This window comes from Mobula birostris, chromosome 13, assembly GCF_030028105.1.
Source record: "Mobula birostris isolate sMobBir1 chromosome 13, sMobBir1.hap1, whole genome shotgun sequence".
NCBI classification, from domain to species: Eukaryota; Metazoa; Chordata; class Chondrichthyes; order Myliobatiformes; family Myliobatidae; genus Mobula; species Mobula birostris.
The window spans coordinates 46,195,131-46,217,240 of NC_092382.1; the positions used below are offsets into that span (position 1 = coordinate 46,195,131).

At 46.6% G+C, this 22,110-nt stretch overlaps 1 protein-coding gene across 1 annotated transcript in view; it reads right to left on the bottom strand.

Moving 5' to 3' along the window:
• Window positions 1-219: 219 nt before the first annotated feature.
• Window positions 220-22,110, bottom strand: part of LOC140206765 (uncharacterized) — a 61,484-nt gene continuing 39,593 nt past the window's right edge. The window contains exons 5-6 of the mRNA XM_072274970.1: window positions 487-1,245; window positions 220-405 (exon numbers count right to left, since the gene is read on the bottom strand). Of these exons, the coding sequence (XP_072131071.1) occupies window positions 220-405; window positions 487-1,245 (945 nt within the window). The remainder of the gene's footprint in view (window positions 406-486; window positions 1,246-22,110) is intronic.

The window sequence follows — 22,110 nt, forward strand, 5'->3', positions numbered from 1 at the left end:
CCCAAATGAGATTTCTTAAGTTTGGCCAGACTGAGGGACTATCATCCCCTATATTAAGCAGCTAGCCGAAGTGGGGGTTATATAAGGTTAGATGACTAAGTGAATCGCTTCCCACAGTCTGAGCAGGTGAATGGCCTCTCTCCACTGTGAACTCAATGATACAAATTTGGTTGATTTGGCTGAGAATCTCCTCCCAAAGTCTGAGCAGGAGATCGGCCTCTATCCAGTGTGAACTCGCTGGTGTCTCTGTAGTTGACATGACCCTGTGAATCCCTTCCCACAGACTGAGCAAGTGAAAGGCCTCTCCCCTGTGTGAACTCTCTGATGAGCCACCAGTTGAAATGACGAAGCAAATCCCTTCCCACAGACTGAGCAGGTGAACTGCCACTTCCCAGTGTGAACTGACTGGTGTCTCTGTAGGAAGGATAATTCAGTGAATCATTTCCCACAGACTGAGCAGGTGAATGGCCACGCCCCGGTATGAACTAACTGGTGTCTTAGTAGGTGAGGTGACAAAGTGAATGTCTTCCCACAGACTGAGCAAGTGAATGGCCTCTCCCCAGTGTGAACGTGCTGATGTACCTTCAGTTGAGATGAGGAAGTAAATCCCTTCCCACAGTCTGAGCAGGTGAATGGCCTCTCTCCAGTGTGAACTCTCTGATGTATCTTCAGTTTAGATGACCGCGTGAATCCCTTCCCGCAGTCTGAGCAGGTGAACGGCCTCTCCCTAGTGTGAACTCGCTGATGTACCTTCAGTTGCCATGACCGAATGAATCCCTTCCCACAGTCTGAGCAGGTGAATGGCCACTCCCCAGTGTGAACTCGCTGGTGTCCCATTAGGTCAGATGACTGAGTGTATCTCTTCCCACAGTCCAAGCAGGTGAACGGCCACTCCCCTGTGTGAACTCGCTGATGTACCTTCAGTTTAGATGACGAAATGAATCCCTTCCCACAGTCTGAGCAGGTGAACGGCCTTTCTCCAGTGTGAACTCGCTGATGTACCTTCAGTTGGAATGAGCAAGTGAATCCCTTCCCGCAGTCCGGGCAGGTGAACAGCCGTTCCCCAGTGTGAATTCTCTGGTGCTCTTGCAGGTTTGATGCCTGAGTGAATCCCTTCCCACAGACTGAGCAGGTGAACGGCCTCTCCCCTGTGTGAACTCTCTGGTGTACCTTCAGTTCAGATGACCAAGTGACTCCTTTCCCACAGGTCGAGCAGGTGAACGGCCTCTCCCCGGTGTGAATTCGCTGGTGAGCCATTAGGTCAGATGACCGAGTGAATCCTTCCCCACAAATTCAGCAGATGACCAGCCTCTGCCCAGTGTGAACTGACTGGTGCATCCACAGGTGGGAAGACCGACTGAATCCCTTCTCACCCACAGAACAGGCGAATGGCCTTGCCCAGTGTGTACTTGCTGATGTACCTTCAGTTGAGGTGACCAAGTGAATCCATTACCACAGTCTGAGCAGATGAATGGGTTCACCCCTGTGTAAAATGACGGGCGTGCCATTCGGTCAGATGATTGAGTGAATCTCTCCCCACAGTCTGAGCAGGAAGGATGATCAAGTGAATCCCTTGCTCCACTTCTTAAATATCTGGACAGAGACAGCAAAACTGGCGTGTTGTGTTCAAGATTCCTGTAGACAAATTCCTTGTCATTTTTAACCTGTAAATAGATTTACAAAATCCATCAGTGGGTGCAGGACAACATTTCAGATGAGATCACTTGAGTTGTCAAGGTGTGATCTGACATCAAACTGTTACAGTGAAGTTCAACCCAACTTGGAGAGAGAAATCATCTTCTATCTGGGCACAGTGCTGGTATCTGGAATGACCATCAAATTCTCTGATGCTCTTCCTGTCTCTACAAGAATGGGGCATTTCTGCCATCTCCAATCTGTGACCTGGCTCAGTTTGACTCTCTCCATTGGTATTATTCCCTGTTCCCACTGAGCTGCATGGGTGCCTGGCCCCACAGTAACTGAAACACTCTCACACAAATAGCATTTGTTGACGTACTGCTGGGATTTTCTTTTATGTACTGTTAATTTAAAGTGCCACAGTTTTAACACCATGTAAATGACTCTGACTGAGATGTATGGTTGGTCTGCACAGCTGTTAAAAGGAATTAGAGTGAATATTAGTATCATTTTAGGTTCTTGTCACAGTCATAGAAAAGTACAACACAGAAAGAGACCCTTCGGCCTATCAAGTTTGTGCTGAACTATTTAAACTTTCTACTCCCATATCTCTACCATCCAGGTACCTACACAAACCTCTTAAATGATGAAATTGAGCTTGCATTCACCACTTGTGCGGGCTGTTCATTCCACACGCGGATGTTCATCTGTGTGAAGAAGTTTCCCGTCATGTTCCCCTTAAAATTTCACCTTTCACACTTAATCCATGGCCTCTGGTTGTAGTCTCATCCAATCTCAGTGGAAAAAGGCAGCTTGCATTTACCCCATCTATAACCCTCACAATTTTAAAACGCCTCCATCAAACCTCCCCTCAATCATTTATATTCCAAGGAACAAATATCAGCAACAAATATCTTGTTCTGGATGCTGTTGAGGGGGATGACCTGACAGGGGACGCCCATGGTGACCGGGGTCTCTGGCACTGAGCTTGGCGCTGTTGTGCAGGAGAGAAGGAGGGAGAAGAGAAATGCGGTAGTCGTAGGGGATTCCATAGTCAGGGGAACGGACAGGAGATTCTGTGAGCCTGATGGAGATACCCGCATGGTGCGTTGCCTCCCAGGTGCCAGGGTACGGGATGTCTCGGATTGAGACCTGAATATTCTGAAGGGGGAGGGTGAGCAGCCAGTTGTCTTGGTACATGTTGGTACCAATGACATAGATAGGATAAAGGAGGAGGTCCTGAAGAGAGGTTTCCAGGAGTTAGGAAGGAAGCTGAGAAGCAGGACCTCCAGGGTAGTAATCTCGGGATTGCTACCTGTGCCACGTGCTAGCGAGGGCAAGAATAGTAGGATCAGACAGATGAATTCGTGGCTGAGAGACTGGTGTAGGGGGCAGGGCTTCAGATTCTTGGATAATTGGGATCTCTTCTGGGGGAAGTATGACCTGTTCAAAATGAACAGGTTACACCTGAACCCGAAGGGGACCAATATCCTGGAGGGAAAGTTTAATAGAGCTGTTAGAGAGGGTTTAAACTAATTTGGCAGGGGGGTGGGAACCGGAATGATAGAGCGGAGGAAGGGGAAAACAGAAATAAATCTAAGATAGTGAACAGTAAAGTTGTCAGGAAAGACAGGCAGGTGATGGAGCAAATTTGTAGCCATTGGGATGAGTTGCAGTGAAATCAAAGTGAAAAGTATCAAATACTGGTCTCAAGGTGTTGTACTTAAATGCACGCAGCATAAGGAATAAGGTGGATGATCTTGTCGTACAGCTACAGATTGGCAGGTATGATATTGTGGCCATCACTAAGACCTGGCCAAAGGATGCATGTCTCTGGGAGCTGAACGTCCAAGGATACACGGTGTATCGGAAGGATAGGAAGGTAGACAGAGGAGGAGGCGTGGCTTTATTGGTAAGAAATGATATTAAATCATTAGAAAGAGGTGATATAGGATCGGAAGGTGCAGAATCTTTATTGGTTGAGCTCAGAAATCGCAGGGATAAAAGGACACTAATGGCAGTTATTTATAGGCCGCCAAACAGCTGCAGTGATGCAGAATACAAATTACAACTGGAAATAGAAAAGTCTTGTCAGAAGGGCAGTGTTATGATAATTGTGCGGGATTTTAACATGCGAGTGGATTGGGAAAATCAGGTCGGCACTGGATCTCAAGAGGGAGAATTTGTAGAATGTCTGCGAGATGGCTTTTTAGAACAGCTTGTTTTTGAGCCGACTAGGGAATCGGCTGTACTGGATTGGGTATTGTGTAATGAACCGGAGGTGATTAGAGAGATTGAGGTGAAGGAACCCTTAGGAGGCAGTGATCATAACATGATTGAGTTCACTGTGAAATTAGAAAAAGAGAAGCCGAAATCTGATGTGTCGGTATTTCAGTGGAGTAAAGGAAATTACAGTGGCATGAGAGAGGAACTGGCCAAAGTTGAATGGGAAGGGACACTGGCGGGAAAGACGGCAGAGCAGCAGTGGCTGGAGTTTATGTGAGAAGTGAGGAAGGTGCAAGACAGGTATATTCCAAAACAGAAGAAATTTTCGAACGGAAAAAGGATGCAACCGTGGTTGACAAGAGAAGGCAAAGCCAAAGTTAGAGCAAAGGATACAAGGAAGCAAAAAATAGTGGGAAGAGAGAGGATGGGGAAGTTTTTAAAACCTTACAAAAGGAAACTAAGAATGTCATTAAGAGGGAAAAGATTAACTATGCATGGAAGCTAGCAAATAATATCAAAGAGAATACTAAAAGCTTTTTCAAGTATATAAACAGGAAAAGACAGGTGAAAGTAGATATAGGACAGATAGAAATGATGCTGGAGAAATTGTAATGGGAGATGCAGAGATAAGGAGATGGTGGAGGAACTGAACGAGATTATTGCATCAGTCTTCACTGAGGAAAACATCAGCAGCATACCGGACACTCAAGGATGGCAGGGAAGAGAAGTGTGCGCAGTCACAATTACGACGGAGAAAGTACTCAGGAAACTGAATAGTCTAAAGGTAGATAAATCTCCCGGACCAGGTGGAATGCATCCTCGTGTTCTGAAGGAAGTAGCTGTGGAGACTGCAGAGGCATTAGCAATGATCTTTCAAAGTCGATAGATTTTGGCATGGTTCCGGAGGACTGGAAGATTGCAAATGTCACTCCGCTATTTAAGAAGGGGGCAAAAAGCAAAAAGGAAATTATAGACCTGTTAGCTTGACGTCGGTGGCTGGGAAGTTGTTGGTGTCGATTGTCAAGGATGAGGTTACAGAGTACCTGGAGGCATATGACAAGATAGGCAGAATGGATTCTTTAAAGGAAAATCATACCTGACTAACCTATTACAATTTTTTGAGGAAATTACCAGTAGGCTAGATGCAGTGGATGTTGTATATTTGGATTTTCGGAAGGCCTTTGACAAGGTGCCACACATGAGGCTACTTATCAAGGTAAGAGCCCATGGAATTACGGGAAAGTTACATGCGTGGATAGAGCATTGACTGATTGGCAGGAAACAGAGAGTGAGAATAAAGGGATCCAATTCTGGTTGGCTGCTGGTTACCAGTGGTTCTCCACAGGGGTCCGTGTTGGAGCTGCTTCTTTTTACATTGTACATCAACGATTTGAATTATGAAACAGATAGCTTTGTGGCTAAGTGTGCTGATGATATGAAGATAGGTGGAGGGGCCAGTAGTGCTGAGGAAACGGAGAGTCTGCAGAGAGACTTGGATACATTGGAAGAATGGGCAGAGAAGTGGCAAATGAAGTACAATGTTGGAAAGTGTATGGTTATGCACTTTGGCAGAAGAAATAAACGGGCAGACTATTATTTAAATGGGGAAAGAATTCAGAGTTCTGAGATGCAACGGGACTTGCGAGTGCTCGTACAGGATACCCTTAAGGTTAACCTCCAGGTTGAGTCGGTAGTGAAGAAGGCGAATTCAATGTTGGCATTCATTTCTAGAGGAATAGAGTATAGGAGCAGGGATGTGATGTTGAAGCTCTATAAGGCGCTGGTGAGACCTCACTTGGAGTACTGTGGGCAGTTTTGGTCTCCTTATTTAAGAAAGGATGTGCTGATGTTGGAGAGGGTACAGAGAACATTCACTAGAATGATTCCGGGAATGAGAGGATTAACATATGAGGAACGTTTGTCCGCTCTTGGACTATATTCCTTGGAGTTTAGAAGAATGAGGGGAGACCTCATAGAAACATTTCGAATGTTGAAAGTCATGGACAGAGTGGATGTGGCAAAGTTGTTTCCCATGAAGGGGGAGTCTAGTACGAGAGGGCATGACTTCAGGATTGAAGGGCGCCCATTCAGAACAGAAATGCGAAAATTTTTTTTTAGTCAGAAGGTGGTGAATCTATGGAATTTGTTGCCACAGGCAGCAGTGGAGGCCAAGTCATTGGGTGTATTTAAGGCAGAGATTGATAGGTACCTGAGTAGCCAGGGCTTGTAAGGTTATGCTGAGAAGGCGGGGGCGTGGGACTAAATGGGAGAATGGATCAGCTCATGATAAAATGGCGGAGCAGACTCGATGGGCCGAATGGCCGACTTGGGCTCCTTTGTCTTATGGTCTTATGGTCTAAGAGAATTTTCGCAGTGTAATCGCTATTTCCAGTTATTACCCAGGAGGCTATGCTCTATTTGCCCGGTTTCGTTCTCCTGGAACGCTTTCACTTACGTGTCCTTTATCAGACGGCTTGGAGCATTCTTGTGGATGAGTTGTTGACGGGATGCGTATCTTGCCCAATTCTCCACTGAGAGAATGCTCAAAAGCGGAAGGAACAGACAGGCTACAGAGCTGACGGATGGTACCGCGGAAATTTCACCTCAGGTGGCTGAAGGATGGACGTCCGCAGTAGACGGAGGACCATGCGGACATGACTGAAAGAGCGCTGAACTCTGGCATCAGGGACTGATTCGGACGGGACATTGGAGTAATCTGGATATAAGTGCATATAATTATAAACCCACTATGTCGATTTAGTTGTGTCTTTAGTTATGCAAACACGTGCCTTCAATTTATCCCCCAAACCTCGTTTACCGTCTGTGCCGCCTGAAATGTCTTTGACTCCCTTCTTCACCGTTTGCACATCGCACCCCTTATCACTTCATTTCTTGAATATTGGGATCATTTTTCTTTATATCGGTATGGGAACGTCATGGGAGAAAATTTCTGTTAACAGAATGTCTGTATGTACAGCTCGGAAGGCAGTTCATCGAAGCGAATAAGGAGTCAGTGTGGTCTCGTGCCGGCCACGTCATGTGTCACAAATATGTCTGTGATTTTAAAGGAATAATCTCGACGATTTAGCGAAGCAGGAAGGTAGATAGAGTTTGGATGGACTTTCATTATGTTTCTAACAAGGCACCCATACAGATACAGGGACGCCAAGATGAATTGTCAAACTAGTAACAGAATTAGCTTGGTAAAAGGATGCAAATGGTAGTGTGACAGCGTGTCTCTCCTCCCGGACGCCGGCAATAAGTGGCGAGCTGTACATTTGCTGCAGGGTCCTTTATTGTTTGTAAAAGTGTATGTGAAACAAAATGTGACTTAATCCACATTGTGAAATAAAAGTCTGGGAGGACATATAGACCTTCAGAGGGTCGTTTCTAGTTATAACCTATCAATGCTAGGCTATACCTTTCTGAATGCAGTGAGACAGTACAGCGAAAGTGGATTTTGTTATCCTTGCATTGTTCACCGAGGGTTTGTGTGGAAGAATTCCGACTCAATTTTACAGCTATACGGAGCACTGGCTAAACAGACTGAGAGCAATGGGTGAAATTCTGGTTGCCACGCCATGGGAAGAATTTTGTAAGAACTGAGAGATGATGGATCAAATTCACCAGATTGTTTACTGGACTGTGGGGAAGGGGATAAACTATAAGGAGAAGTTTGATTGTCTGAAATAGAAAATAAAGTGAAGGGTCCTTGTAAAAGTGTATACAATTATGAGGAGGTAAATATTGTACAGATAGCCAACAACCTTGTCTTTTCCTATGTCAGCAGTGGCTAAAACTACAGGCGCATGCAGACACAGATCTGAAGGCACTCTTTTATCTCCCAGTGCTGCGTGGTTATGTGTACAGCAGACGTGCTGGATGCAGGTGATAATAAAATCATGGAAACGTGTCTAGACAACCCTTGGTAAACAAAGGTAGCGAGGGACACGGGCTGTTCTATGGCTCAGGGGATTGGCATAGGTCGCCTTAGTCGGGCTGGGGCAGAATCTCTGCAATATTGATTTCCCACTGCAATCTACAAGAAGGTAGCTCTGTCACAGCGCTGACCGCAGCGAATCTCCAGTGCCAGCGTGAAAGTCATTGCGATGGCTCCACCTTTACCCGGGTTACCCTGCGGCCGAATGAGCCCTGAGTGTCAACGCAGCTGTCAAACGCAACGAGCGAATGAAATCAACTAAGCGATCGGATACCGGGATTGTTGACGACGTCACGGCAACCAAGGACGCTCCTGTACGGAAATGAATTTGAATGTTATTTTATTCCATGTCGATTTAATAGCGAGACGCATTATACCTAAACACCCCAAACTCAGATGTACATCGCGACCCAATGACGGATGCCCGATGCGGAGCATTAGCAGATAATTCGACCTTTAGGAACATGTGCTTTGCTTTACCTGTGTTTTTTAAACAATATTAAAAACAAAGTCCAAGGAGATGTTAACACCAGCAGCATTTCTTCTCTAAACTTAGTCTGAGTCGCTGTATAAATGCAGGCGTTCGTGCAGAAACTCAGATACATGAGCATGTAGCCGGCTTCAGTGGCGACATATGCAGTGTCGGTGTAATCACCGTCGTAATGCGCCGTTCCTGTGATTCGGGTGGTCTGAAAGCTCACGGCGGCCGTCAGCCACAACAAAATGAAACTGCCGGACACACTAAAGAGTAAAATGATGGATTTCCGGCGGCCTTCCATCTCCGGATCCTTCTGTGTTTGACTGCCTTGACCGCGCAGTCCGCGGCGCACTTTACTGGCTAATAAAATGCGCCTCACTGTCAGACAGTTAAACAGTGCTATCAGAACAAAAGGTAATATAACCGTTAAAATGCTCTCCAGAAAGGAGAATGCGACTCCCACAAGAGACGTCATGAACCACGAGCTCGGCTGACAGCCCCACTGAATACCTTTAACTATACCCATAGGCTTATACTCAAATAGAAGCGGAACGCTCTGTAAGTGCCCCAGGAGCGCCACGGTTATAATGCCGACAACAGCTGTCCTAACTGTGCAATATTTCGCTTTCAGTTTCTGGTAACAGATCGCAACAAACCGATCGACTGTGAATAGGACAGTGTACCAGACCGAGGTTAGCAGGCTGGTCAATGTGAAATACAGGACGACCTTACAGGCGGACGTGTAGGACAGGAAGGATATTGGAAACTGATACATGATGATATGGTACCCGATTACACAGAACATCATCACCAGGAGATCTGCCATTGCCATGTAGAGCGATATACATTTGAAAAGGCCGCAATTCCCTCGGAGGAGCACCACGATTACCAATAGGTTCGCTAAGGAAAGAGTCCAAATTGTGAGATACATACAGGGCGAGGAGAAGCGTTCTCGGAATCCAATGTGAAAATACTATTCCGATAGTGATCGGCAAAATTACCGGGGAAATATGTTCCAAGAGAGAATAAAAACTCTTTATTCAGTGAACTAAAGATGATCGGAGCCGAAGTACGCAATTACTCCTGGTTAAGTTGCTGGTGACGTGCTCTCGATGTCACCTTGGCGATGTAACCAAGAGGGGGCAGCACTGCTCCTGGTTAAGTTGCTGGTGACGTGCTCTCAATTTCACCTTGGCGATGTAACCGGGAGGGGGCAGCACTGCTGCTCATTCGCCATCACAACGCAGAAAAATAGGGGAGATCACCATTTTCTCCCGTACCTCCCTTGCGCACTACATTCCCTACCCGTGCGATCATCATTTCAATGGCTCTTACCCTCGAAGCCCCATTCAGGCACCAGCCGGAGGGAATGAGAGCCGTGAGAGAGCTGAACACAGTAGCTGTAGGAGGATCGGCTGATGTGCAGCCGGCAGATTCCACTCAAAGAAACTCTCATTATTATTGAGCCGGTACTGGCCCGGAGTAAGTGGGGCCGTGCCCGCTGTCGGTCATCAATCCCAGGGTGAAACCGATGTACTCGTTCCCTCCGTTCAGTCAATGAATGAGCGTAGGGCCTGGTGAACAGAATCGGACTTCACTGACTCGTCCAGTGTCGCTTGTACACAATCTAGCTTAAACTCGAATAGTTTCAGAATCGTCCATCAATAAATAAGCTCTTCCACTTGGATATATCAGCCATTTTCGATCACATTCATTATCATCTTAAAGGTGCGATAGGGAGAAATTAATTCAAATCCCCAGCTGGACACCATATTCTTGTGCTAGCTATATTTACTATAATCCCCAAATGGTACGGGTATGACATATAATCAAATGTTTGATCGGAAATCCACAAAGAGATATAAAGAGGTATAGGGAAGGAGAGGGAGAGAGCAGGTGAGCGAGAGAAAGACAGAGAGAGAGAGAGAGAGAGAGAGAGAGAGAGAGAGAGAAAGGGGTTCGGAGAGTGGGGAGAGAGAGAGGACAGAGAGACAGGGAGAAAGAAAGAGAGACACAGAGACAGAGATACAGAAACAGAGAGAGTGAGTGTGTCTGAGAGAGAGAGAGAGAGGGAGAGAACGAGAGAGAGAGAGAGAGGGGGAGAGAACGAGAGAGAGAGAGAGAGAGAGAGAGTTTAGCTACGGCGGCAGCTGGTACAATCCACAATGTTCCCACAATTCGTACTGTTCTACTGCTCTTTCACCAAAAGTTAGGTCACAAAATATATTTCAATCTGTAACAATCCGCGGTATCAAATTTACTCTGACAGTGGTCAACAGCGGAGAGGATTGATCTCTCTGAATTTCAGCAGCATCGTTTGTGCTGGACTTTGGAGGGAGTGTAGCGCAGTGAACTTGACCCTGCATCAGCGCATAGAGCGGAGACGAACCGTTCAGCAGCAGTAGTCTGCCGTGTCTCCGCGCTGGGCTGGTTTCGCCGATAAACAACACCCAGTGAAATGATTGTTAATAGAAGACAGTCCCTTACATTTCAGACAGAGGATGTGTCGACTTACCCGGAACACCGAAAGCTGCGAGAATAGGGTAAAATACAATCCTTACATGCCGGATTGTCGGTAGAGCCATTTTCGGGTATTGTACACAATGAACCGCACTCCTTGCAGGAAGCGCCAGTCGCCTGCGTTCTGATCTCGCTGCCCTTTTATATATTAATCTATTCCCCGGTTAAAAAAAAATAACAACAGCAACAAAGGTTGCACAGTAACTCCAGTTAGTTACAGTCAGTTAATAAACAAGGTGCCATTTCTATTTCTGTGTTCTCTCGGCACCACGGGGAATACTTAAAGCTCAGTCCATAACACCGTCTAGTAAAGTAGACAATCAGACACTTTTTAAAGCTGTTCCGCGCATTCTGGATTGAAATGCCAGTCATGACCTATCACCTACTTCTATTGTTGCCTTCACATTCATTTTATTTGATATTAATTGTATGACATCTCGCTCCATATTTCACAAAGCCAATGTTAGCTTTGAGTTAGCTCACGATTTATCCTGAAACCAATCCCACATCGTATGAACATTAAAGCGAGCTTGCACAGTCTGCGTTATTTGTCCAATGTAATTGTAGATCACACGGATTTCATTACCTTATTCCAACTTTGTCCACACTTCTTCAGTCACACTGAACTCACCAACCCATTGTGCAGGCGTGATTGACAAGGGCAGCACGAAATGTATTGAAGTAACTCCTGATTTTTGACATTGAAGAGTCAGATTGATCTTGGCGTAGGCTAAAACATGGGCACAACCGAGTGCCTACGAGAGTAATTAGGGATAGTATCAATTCCAAAGAAGAAGCATACAAATTAGCCAGAGAAAGTGGCTCACCTGAGGACTGGGAGAAATTCAGAGTTCAGCAGAGGAGGACAAAAGGCTTAATTAGGAAGGGGAAAAAAGATTATGAGAGAAAACTGGCAGGGAACATAAAAACTGACTGCAAAAGCTTTTATAGATATGTAAAAAGGAAAAGACTGGTAAAGACAAATGTAGGTCCCCTACAGACAGAAACAAGTGAATTGATTATGGGGAGCAAGGGCATGGCAGACCAATTGAATAATTACTTTGGTTCTGTCTTCACTAAGGAGGACATAAATAATCTTCCAGAAATAGTAGGGGACAGAGGGTCCAGTGAGATGGAGGAACTGAGCGAAATACTTGTTAGTAGGGAAGTGGTGTTAGGTAAATTGAAGGGATTAAAGGCAGATAAATCCCCAGGGCCAGATGGTCTGCATCCCAGGGTGCTTAAGGAAGTAGCCCAAGAAATAGTGGATGCATTAGTGATAATTTTTCAAAACCCGTTAGATTCTGGACTAGTTCCTGAGGATTGGAGGGTGGCTAATGTAACCCCACTTTTTAAAAAAAGGAGGGAGAGAGAAACCGGGGAATTATAGACTGGTTAGCCTAACGTCGGTGGTGGGGAAACTGCTGGACTCAGTTATCAAAGATGTGATAACAGCACATTTGGAAAGCGGTGAAATCATCGGACAAAGTCAGCATGGATTTGTGAAAGGAAAATCATGTCTGACGAATTTCATAGAATGTTTTGAGGATGTAACTAGTAGAGTGGATAGGGGAAAACCAGTGGATGTGGTATATTTGGATTTTCAAAAGGCTTTTGACAAGGTCCCACACAGGAGAGTAGTGTGCAAACTTAAAGCACACGGTGTTGGGGGTAAGGTATTGACGTGGATGGAGAATTGGTTAGCAGACAGGAAGCAAAGAGTGGAAATAAACGGGACCTTTTCAGAATGGCAGGCGGTGACTAGTGGGGTACCGCAAGGCTCAGTGCTGGGACCCCAGTTGTTTACAATATATATTAATGACTTGGATGAGGGAATGAAATGCAGCATCTCCAAGTTTGCGGATGACACGAATCTGGGTGGCAGTATTAGCTGTGAAGAGGATGCTAAGAGGATGCAGAGTGACTTGGAGTGGGCAAATTCATGGCAGATGCAATTTAATGTGGATAAATGTGAAGTTATCCACTTTGGTGGCAAAAATAGGAAAACAGGTTATTATCTGAATGGTGGCCGATTACGAAAAGGGGAGGTGCAACGAGACCTGGGTGTCATTATACACCAGTCATTGAAAGTGGGCATGCAGGTACAGCAGGTGGTGAAAAAGGCGAATGGTATGCTGGCATTTATAGCGATGGGATTCGAGTACAGGAGCAGGGAGGTACTACTGCAGTTGTACAAAGCCTTGGTGAGACCACACCTGGAGTATTGTGTGCAGTTTTGGTCCCCTAATCTGAGGAAAGACATCCTTGCCATAGAGGGAGGACAAAGAAGGTTTACCAGATTGATTCCTGGGATGGCAGGACTTTCATATGAAGAAAGACTGGATGAACTGGGCTTGTACTCGTTGGAATTTAGAAGATTGAGGGGGGATCTGATTGAAACGTATAAAATCCTAAAGGGATTGGACAGGCTAGATGCAGGAAGATTGTTCCCGATGTTGGGGAAGTCCAGAACAAGGGGTCAGAGTTTGAGGATAAAGGGGAAGCCTTTTAGGACCGAGATTAGGAAAAACTTCTTCACACAGAGAGTGGGGAATCTGTGGAATTCTCTGCCACAGGAAACAGTTGAGGCCAGTTCATTGGCTATATTTAAGAGGGAGTTAGATATGGCCCTTGTGGCTACGGGGATCAGGGGATATGGAGGGAAGGCTGGGGCGGGGTTCTGAATTGGATGATCAGCCATGATCATAATAAATGGCAGTGCAGGCTCGAAGGGCTGAATGGCCTACCCCTGTACCTATTTTCTATGTTTCTATGTTTCTATGCCATATTGCTGTACGCATTATGCGCTCATGTGTTGCTGAAACGTTTAGGGTGAGACTTGTGACCAGGTACCTCCTTACTGATGACAGTAATGCAAAGTATTCTGCACCTTGAGGGTCCTTAATGGTGGATGCCGTCTTCTTCAGTCATTGCTTTTTGAATATGGTGGGGAGCCTGATGCCGTTGTTGGAAATGACTGAATTTACAACACTTTGTGGCTTTTTTCCGATCTGCTGTATTAGTGCCTCCACACCTGACGGGATGCAACAGCCCGCATAGTGTCCAAGGTACACGTGTATGAATGTTCTGGAGACTTTTGAGACAACATAAATCTTCTCAAACTTTCTCGTAATTGCATTAATTCTTCTCTCCCAATCCATCATCTACAGAGCTGTGGACCAATGGGAAATGGAAGCTTCTCGGTCTCTCCACTGCTGACCCATCGATGGAGATGTACTTGTTTACAGTTCAAAATTCAAAGTGCGTTCATTATCAATGTATACGTTTTCAACATTTAGATTTGTCTCCTTACAAATAACCACACAACAAAGAAAGCCGACAGAACCGACTAAGAAAGAAAACAGTCAAACACCCGATGTGCAGGGTGAAAGACAAAAGGACCAATGCTGCAAACGATAAACATTCAGAACTGAAGGTCAGGAAAGTGAGTCCCCAGCCAATCCACCCCCACCCCCCACCACGCCGCAGACAGGAAGCCAGACGTTGCAAGAACCGATTCAAGAACATGTCCCTGCCCCAGTACAAAGCAGCGTCCATCGTACAGACTGGTCCGTCGATGAAAACGTCCAAACGTCGCATCGTTCCTCGCTTTCGGACCCGGGCTCTGCTGCTTCGATACGCTCTAGGGCCTGGCCTCACCGTCTCGATTCTGCTCGTTCCGAACTTTCCAATTCGGCCTCACTTCAAAATCGATTTAATCTCGGATCTGTCCTCGGTCGCGGGCACGGGACCGGGCTCTGTCTCGCCTCCGCTCGCCTCTGTTCTGCCACATCGAATCGCCTCAGTCCGCTCCAGCGATGGTTGTACAGTGGCTCCTCCTCGGATCTCCATCCTGGACCCCGACGGCTTGATTCAGCTTTCAAGGCAGCAGCGTCCAGCGCTTTCGAGATTTCATTTCACACCGCAACAATGCCAGTTCATGCAAGCGGTTGAAAAGCTCAACTCCGAATGGAAAGTTAGACGCTCTTGTTTGCATCGATCGTTTACCAGAATAAAGTTATTAATAACGTATTTATTTGTTTTCTTTGTTTTTTTATTGTCGCCGATAGGAGGTCACTGAGCTTCACCACCACCATCTTAAACCGGAAGCTTCTCCGCCTCTTCCCACTTCTACTCCCCGGAGACCACAATCAATTCATTGGTTTCAATGACGTTGAGTGCAAGGCTGTTGTTGTGACGTCACTCACCCTGCGGATCTACCTCACTCCTATACCGTTCCTCGTCACCCTCTGAGAACCTGCCTATAACAGTTGTATTATCAACAATATTATAGATGATGTCTGAGCTGCACCTATGCCAATATTACAATTAAAGAACGTTTACCGCGTCATCTGCAGCCGAATAGGCCTGGTGTACTCGTAGTCACCCGGACACAATGAACACGATCACACAGACAGAATTAGTAGGCCAAACCTAACGGAATAATATCCCAATCCCGTGATGTCACATGACACACCCATAAAGAGTCGCCCTATGGATCGGACATCTCTCCATCCTTTGTGTTTTTAGGTGAAGCCAACTTGATAATATTCCTCCTGTTTTCTGGTCCGTACTGATAGGCGGAATCCAGAAACCCCAGGCTCGAGTGATGATCCGGGTTCAGTGTTTGCAACTGGGGATTCTTCTCGACAAGTTGCGGGGCTAACCCGGCTTGTTCACTAGCCCGTTGTGGAACGGCTGATTCACTCGGCCATCTGTTGAGGTAGTCTGGATGTCGGCGGCATACACTCAAGTGCTCAAATAAACATCCTCAAGCGTTGAAGGAACTTGTTGGTTCTCTTTCACCACAACTTCTCCTTTCATCCACCTTCGGCTCTCAGGGTTCCGGCGAACATAAACCGGATCTCCCGCCTCAAAGTTCTGATGTACCCTATCTCAGTTGTACCGCACTTTCATTGTCTAATCTAATCAGGAATGCAGTCTCCGGTCCATAAATACCTATGTGGTGGTTTGTGAGGTTATCCGGTATCAAGAAAAAAAGCCTGTAGGTCCTGTGGTGAATGTCCGCATGAAACTTCTGACGGACTCAGATCCTTCAGCCATGCCGTATGAAGATGGGTGATGGAGGGACGTGTGCTGCGATCGACCTCCATTGTCTTCTGAAAATAGTTGGAATTCTTACTTGTAAACGCGGGACAGTTATCACAGACGACAGTATCAGGGATTCCATGCATACAAAGTACATGAAGTGTTTATCTTTGTCCGGCTAGTCGAAGTCTTCCCCGTTTGGCCTCAATCCGTTTAAAATGCGCATCGACGACAACCCAATTCGTTTCCGCCCAATGGACCGGTGAGTCAACGTTAAACGTCTCCAAGTTTTGGTCGGCCAGTGCCATGGGACGGGAGAGTTTACAGTTCGAGACTGCTGGCAGGGGTCGCGTGCACCAACTAGGTGCTCGATGTCCGCATCAAGTCTCGGCCACAAAACGGAATCCCGCCATTTCATCGTGTTGGATCAATTTTTCTTCGCTCCGATCTTCTCCCTTCTCCAGTAAGCCCTGATTAATCAATAATTCATTGACATCTACTTTAAATATACATAAAAACGGCCTCCGCAACAGCCTGCGCAAAGAATTCCACAGATTCACCACTCTCTGATTAATGAGAATCGGCCTCATCTCCGTTCTAACAGGGCGCCTCTCTATTCTGAAGCAGTGACGTCTGGTCTTAGACTCTTCCAGAAGCGGAAACGTCCTCTCCACGTCCAATCCATCAAGGCTTTTCATCTTTCGATCTGTTTCATTAGGTTACCCCTCAGACTTCTGAATTCCAGTGAATTATTGACCCAAAGTCGTCAAACGCTCTTTATTTGACAAGCTGCTGAATCCTGGAATACTATTTGAGAACCTCCGCTGAAACATGTCCAGTCTCAACACACCTAATCTCAGGTCAGCAGACTAGAACTGTGCACAATACTACAAGTGAGGCCTCACCAGTGCTTTATAATGTCTCAAAATTACATTTTTTTAATGTTCTAGTTCGCTTGAAATGGGTTAACATTGCATTTGCCTTCCGCAACACAGACCCAATCAGAAAATGATCCTTTAGGGAATCTTGTACAAGGTCACCCAAGCCCCTTCGCGTCTCTGTATTAAAAAAAAATAGGAAACATTTCCATTTCTTTTACCAAGGTGCATGACCATGACTTTCCCGACACTGTGTTCCATCTGCCACATCATTGCACATTCTCTTAATCTGTCTAAGTCCTTCTGTATGTCAGCCTCAGGCTCGCTCAGCTCGTGTTCGTCTCGGGGAAGCGGCCTTCAGCCCCGCCAAACTGCGTAATCAAGTTGGTGTGAATACTGTGTAATGTAACGCAGTACAGACCCACAATGCAAAAATCAGACGGTAGACAGTAGGGGGTTAAATAATTACACTTTATAAACCTTACTGTGACTATGTGGTTAGTGAAGAAACAAAATGTAAAAGAAAATGGCGCCACTTATGTTTAGTTCTGAACAGTCTGTGCAAAAATAAAGTCGCTGGAGCTCACGGAATCGGGTCTCCTTCCCACCAATCGATCCCTCCGAACCCCGACCACCCTCAGCTGGGACAACCCCCGGTAGTCTATCAGAGCGCTCCGAGCGCAGCCTTCCTCTTCTCCTCTCCTCGATGAAAAGACAGCGAACCAGCTCGGTTCCCAGACATACAAGATAGAATAACATGTCCCCACATTGGCTAGTTTCCCGCTATCTGTAGTTATAACCCAAACATCGCAGTTACAGATAACCCCATTACCTCAGCAGATAGCATTACAGAGAAGCCATTTTATCAGCTTGAGCAGTTAGCAGAGTTAGCATTACAGAGAACCCACGTACACTCTTTCCCCACCAAAATTAGTCATGCCCTCATGACATTAAGATAATTCGCCAACCCTTCCTGCGAAACACAGAGCCCAATCCAAGTGCAGAAAGCAGTGACTAAACTCCGCAGAACAGTAGGGGTCACACCCTGTTGCCCGGGCGCTACATAGGCCAACCTATCCGGGGGGTTCCTAATTCACCGAGTCCCCCGTACCTCCTCTCGTGACTCTTCCGGCTCAGACACTACTGGAGACTCTCAGGGCCTACCTGGCGAAACCTCCCACGATCTATCACTCAAGCCCCTCGGAAACTCGGAGCCTCCTGTTTCGTGTTAGTTCCCACCGCCTCTCCTTCAGAGTCCTGCTGTACCCCAGGCTGCCCACCAATAGCACCCCCCCACCCTTCGCCTCACCTGACTCAGTGGGAGAAGTACCAGCAGCCTCTTCCACCTTCACGGGGGAGTTAGTGAACGGCAGCACGTACCACACATCCGAATTATCAACCTCCGAATCAGTTTGCCTCTTTTTAACCGCGTGCTAAATAGTGCCAACGCCCGGGTCATCTCGCTGAGCAGTTGCCACTTCCTCAGAGCTCAATTCGGGCAACTGTTTGGTCTCCAGAGCAGTCAGATTGCAATAAACAGTGGGAAGAGCGTCATCAGAAACACCCAATTGATCCACTGCTCGATCCGGCCTCACCTCTTCCCCGGTCTTCGCGGCGATCACCCCAGGGACAGGAACGCTGTCTGACTCCTCGTCCTTGTCCAGTCCCTCATGCATCCGTCGGGACAAAGCATCCGGATCGATGTTCCGACTGCCTGGCAGGTACTTGTTGGGGAGCGTATGGACATATGATTGTCGGCTGAGGTGATATACTGCGTCCAGTGCTCACGATGCGGCCTTCTATATATTGGCGAGACCCGACACAGGCTGGGAGACCGTTTCACTGAACACCTATGCTCTGTTCGCCAGAGAAAGCAGGATCTCCCAGTGGCCACTCATTTTAATTCCACGTCCCATTCTCATTCTGACATGTCTATCCACGGCCTCCTCTACTGTCAAGGTGAAGCCACACTCAGATTGGAGGAACAACACCTTATATTCCGTCTGGGTAGCCTCCAACCTGATGGCATGAACATTGACTTCTCTAACTTCCGTTAATGCTCCCCCCTTCTTACCACATCCCTTATGTATGTATGTATGTATGTATGTATGTATGTATGTATGTATGTATGTATGTATTTATATATTTATTATCCCTCTTCTTTCATCTCTCTTTTCTCTCTCTGTCCCTCGCACAATCACTCCTTACCTGCCCTCCATTTTTTTCTGGCTTCCCGTCCCCTTTTCTTTCTCCCTGGGCCTCCTGCTCCATGATCCTCCCCCTTCTCCAGCTCTGTATCCCTTTTGCCAATCACCTTTTCAGCTCTTAGGCTTATCCTTCCCCATCCTGTCTTCTCCTATCATTTTGGATCTTCCCCTCCCCCTCCAACTTACAAATCTCTTACTATCTCTTTTTTCCGTCATTCTTGACGAAGACTCTCGACCTGAAACATCGACTGCATTTCTTCCTACAGATGCTGCATGGCCTGCTGCGTTCCAGCAGCATTTCGTATGTATTCCCTGAATATTGCAGCAGTCTGCAGTCAAACAGCATCCAGTTTGTTTTCAACACAATTTGGAGAAGGTGAAGGCCGCACAGTCTCCAGCATGGACACCACACCATGCCGGCAGGTGCGAATGACAACACGGCATGTGAAAGCGGACAGCCCATTGTGTGAGTGTACCAGTGTTAGAGGGAATTTAGTTCTTCTTCTCCTCCTTTTCCTTCTCCCTCTCTTCTCCTTCTCCTTCTCCTTCTCCTTCTCCTTCTCCTTCTCCTTCTCCTTCTCCTTCTCCTCCTCCTCCTCCTTCTTCTTCTTCTTCTTCTTCTTCTTCTTCTTCTCCTCTTTCTTCATTTGCTTTTATTCCACGACTATTGGGGCCCAGTTAGTGTAGTGGAAATGGCTCCGGGGCAGTGTTTTGTTCTACGTGTGAGATGTCCGCATTCTTGGAGAGGGCAGCATCACGGACTGCACCGAGATGCAGTTAATAAGAGAACATGTTAGGGAACTGAAGCCGTCAGTTGATGACCACCAGCTCAGGCGGAAGACCGTGCAAGTGAAGAGTACGAACCACAGAGAGTTTTTTATGCCTACGTTGCAGGAGGTAGGTGACTCTGTGACAGTCAGTTTAAGGAATGGAAATAGGCAGCCAGTGCAGCGTTCCCGTCTAGCCGTGCCACTTTCGATAATGTTGAGGGGGATGACCTACTGGGAAGGGGGTGAGGAAGCGGCAGTGACCGTGTCTCTGGCTCTGAGTCTGGTACTTTGGCTTAGAAGAGAACAGAGGTGAAGAGGACTTCAGTGGTGAGAGGAGATTCCATGGTTAGAGGAACAAAGGCGTGATTTTGTGAGAGCGTAGAGACGCCCGGACAGTGTGTTGCATCCCAGGTGTCAGTGTCAAAGATGCGTCAGATCGGGACCAGCGCATTCTAAAGGGGGAGGGGAGCCGCCAGGTAACATGGCACCAATTGCATAGCTAGGAAAGCGATGAGATCCTCATGAGCTGTTTTACGAAGCAGTCCGGAAGGGTTTACAAGCAGAAGCAGTGTGTAGAGAGACTGCTGACAAGGATTGGCTGATGATGGGGAAAAATTGTAGGCAAGGGGGTATAAAAGAATGTGTACATCACAAAGGGTGATGATTATAGGCTGAAGTTGTAACACAGTTTCAAACCGGCATGTTCAAAGTTGTGAGCATCCCTGAATCATGGATAAAAGAAAAGTATAGCTGTGAGCTTAACGTCAAAGGGTACCGATGGTTTCGAAAGGACAGACAGGTCGGCAGCGGAGGTTGGGTGTTAAAAAAATGAAATAAAATCCTTAGAAGGAGGTAACATAGGATCGTTCTGGGTCCAGCTAAGAAACTGAAAAGGTAAGAAGCGCCTGATTAGATGGGGAGGCTGTTATAAATGCTCCCAAACAGCAGCAAAGGTGCGGTTTACAAATTACAACGGGAGAGAGAAAATGTACGTCACAGGGTGACGTTACGGCAGTCACTGTGTTGCGGACCCGCTATCCTCAACTGAGTGCTGTGCCGCTGAGAGAGAGAGAGAGAGAGAGAGAGAGAGAGAGAGAGAGAGAGAGAGAGAGAGAGAGAGAGAGAGAGACACAGAGAGAGACAGAGAGAGAGAGAGAGGGAGGGAGAGAGACAGAGAGAGAGAGAGAGAGAGACAGAGAGAGAGAGAGAGAGAGAGAGAGAGAGAGAGAGAGAGAGAGAGAGACAGAGAGAGAGAGAGAGAGAGACAGAGAGAGAGAGAGAGAGAGAGACAGAGAGAGAGAGAGGGAGAGAGAGAGGGAGGGAGAGAGACAGAGAGAGAGAGAGAGAGAGAGAGAGAGAGAGAGGGGGAGAGAGAAAGAGAGAGAGAGAGAGCGAGAGAGAGAGAGAGAGAGAGGGAGAAAGGTAATATGCATCGCATCTGAGGTACTGTATGTTTAATATAGAGACCCGATGCAATATCATATTACCCTTAACTCATACAGTTACTGGAGACTCACAGTCAGGAATTGTGCTCGTTGTGGATCAATAACTCATGTGGATCATCTGAGCGCCAGTGACCGAGCATTACCAGGAGTGTATATCATTGTGTAATTGTCATCTTCATCCGTATCAAACTGTACAGAGAGAATGGAACCACTTGTCATTTGTAGTGGACAGTCCCAGCGTAGAATTGCAATTGCTGCATAGTATTTGTCAAAGAGAAAATCCGCTCCGCTGCCAGACTCCACACCAGCCGTGCAATGCCACGCAAGTTCTGATGACGGCGACTTAGATGCTGACCTTTCGAAGACCCTCTACCGAAGATATTCCGAGATATACGAGGAACCCGGATGCAGCAGAGGCTGGCTTCATGATTGAAGCGTTGAAAGACAAACATCTGTTGCTCTTTGCTCTTTACCATTTCTCACAACCTTACCGCATCTCTTTTAAGCTCGGTTAAGCACTTTTTGTGGACAGTTGATGCACATCTGAAGTACTTTCTCCTGCAGAGAAGCGACTCTTTTTCCACTTGTGTCAGCAATTGCTGATGACGCAAAATTATACCAACTGAGGTTTTTTGCCTAGAAGATAATTTTTGGATAGGTACATGGAGCTTAGAAAAATAGAGGGCTATGGGTAAGCCTAGTAGTTTCAAAGATAGGGACATATTCGGCACAACATTGTGGGCCGAAGGGCCTGTATTGTGCTGTATGTTTTCTATGTTTCTATGTTTCAATTGTGGCCCTGTAGCAGAAGCTATCAGGATGTTGTCTGCATACTGAATCAGCGTGGAATATTCAGACAGTTGACTTTCGGCCAAATCATTTTTAACTGCTGCTGCATAAACTGCGGGACTTTCAGTATACCCCTGGGGCAGACGTGTCCACGTATATTACTCATTATT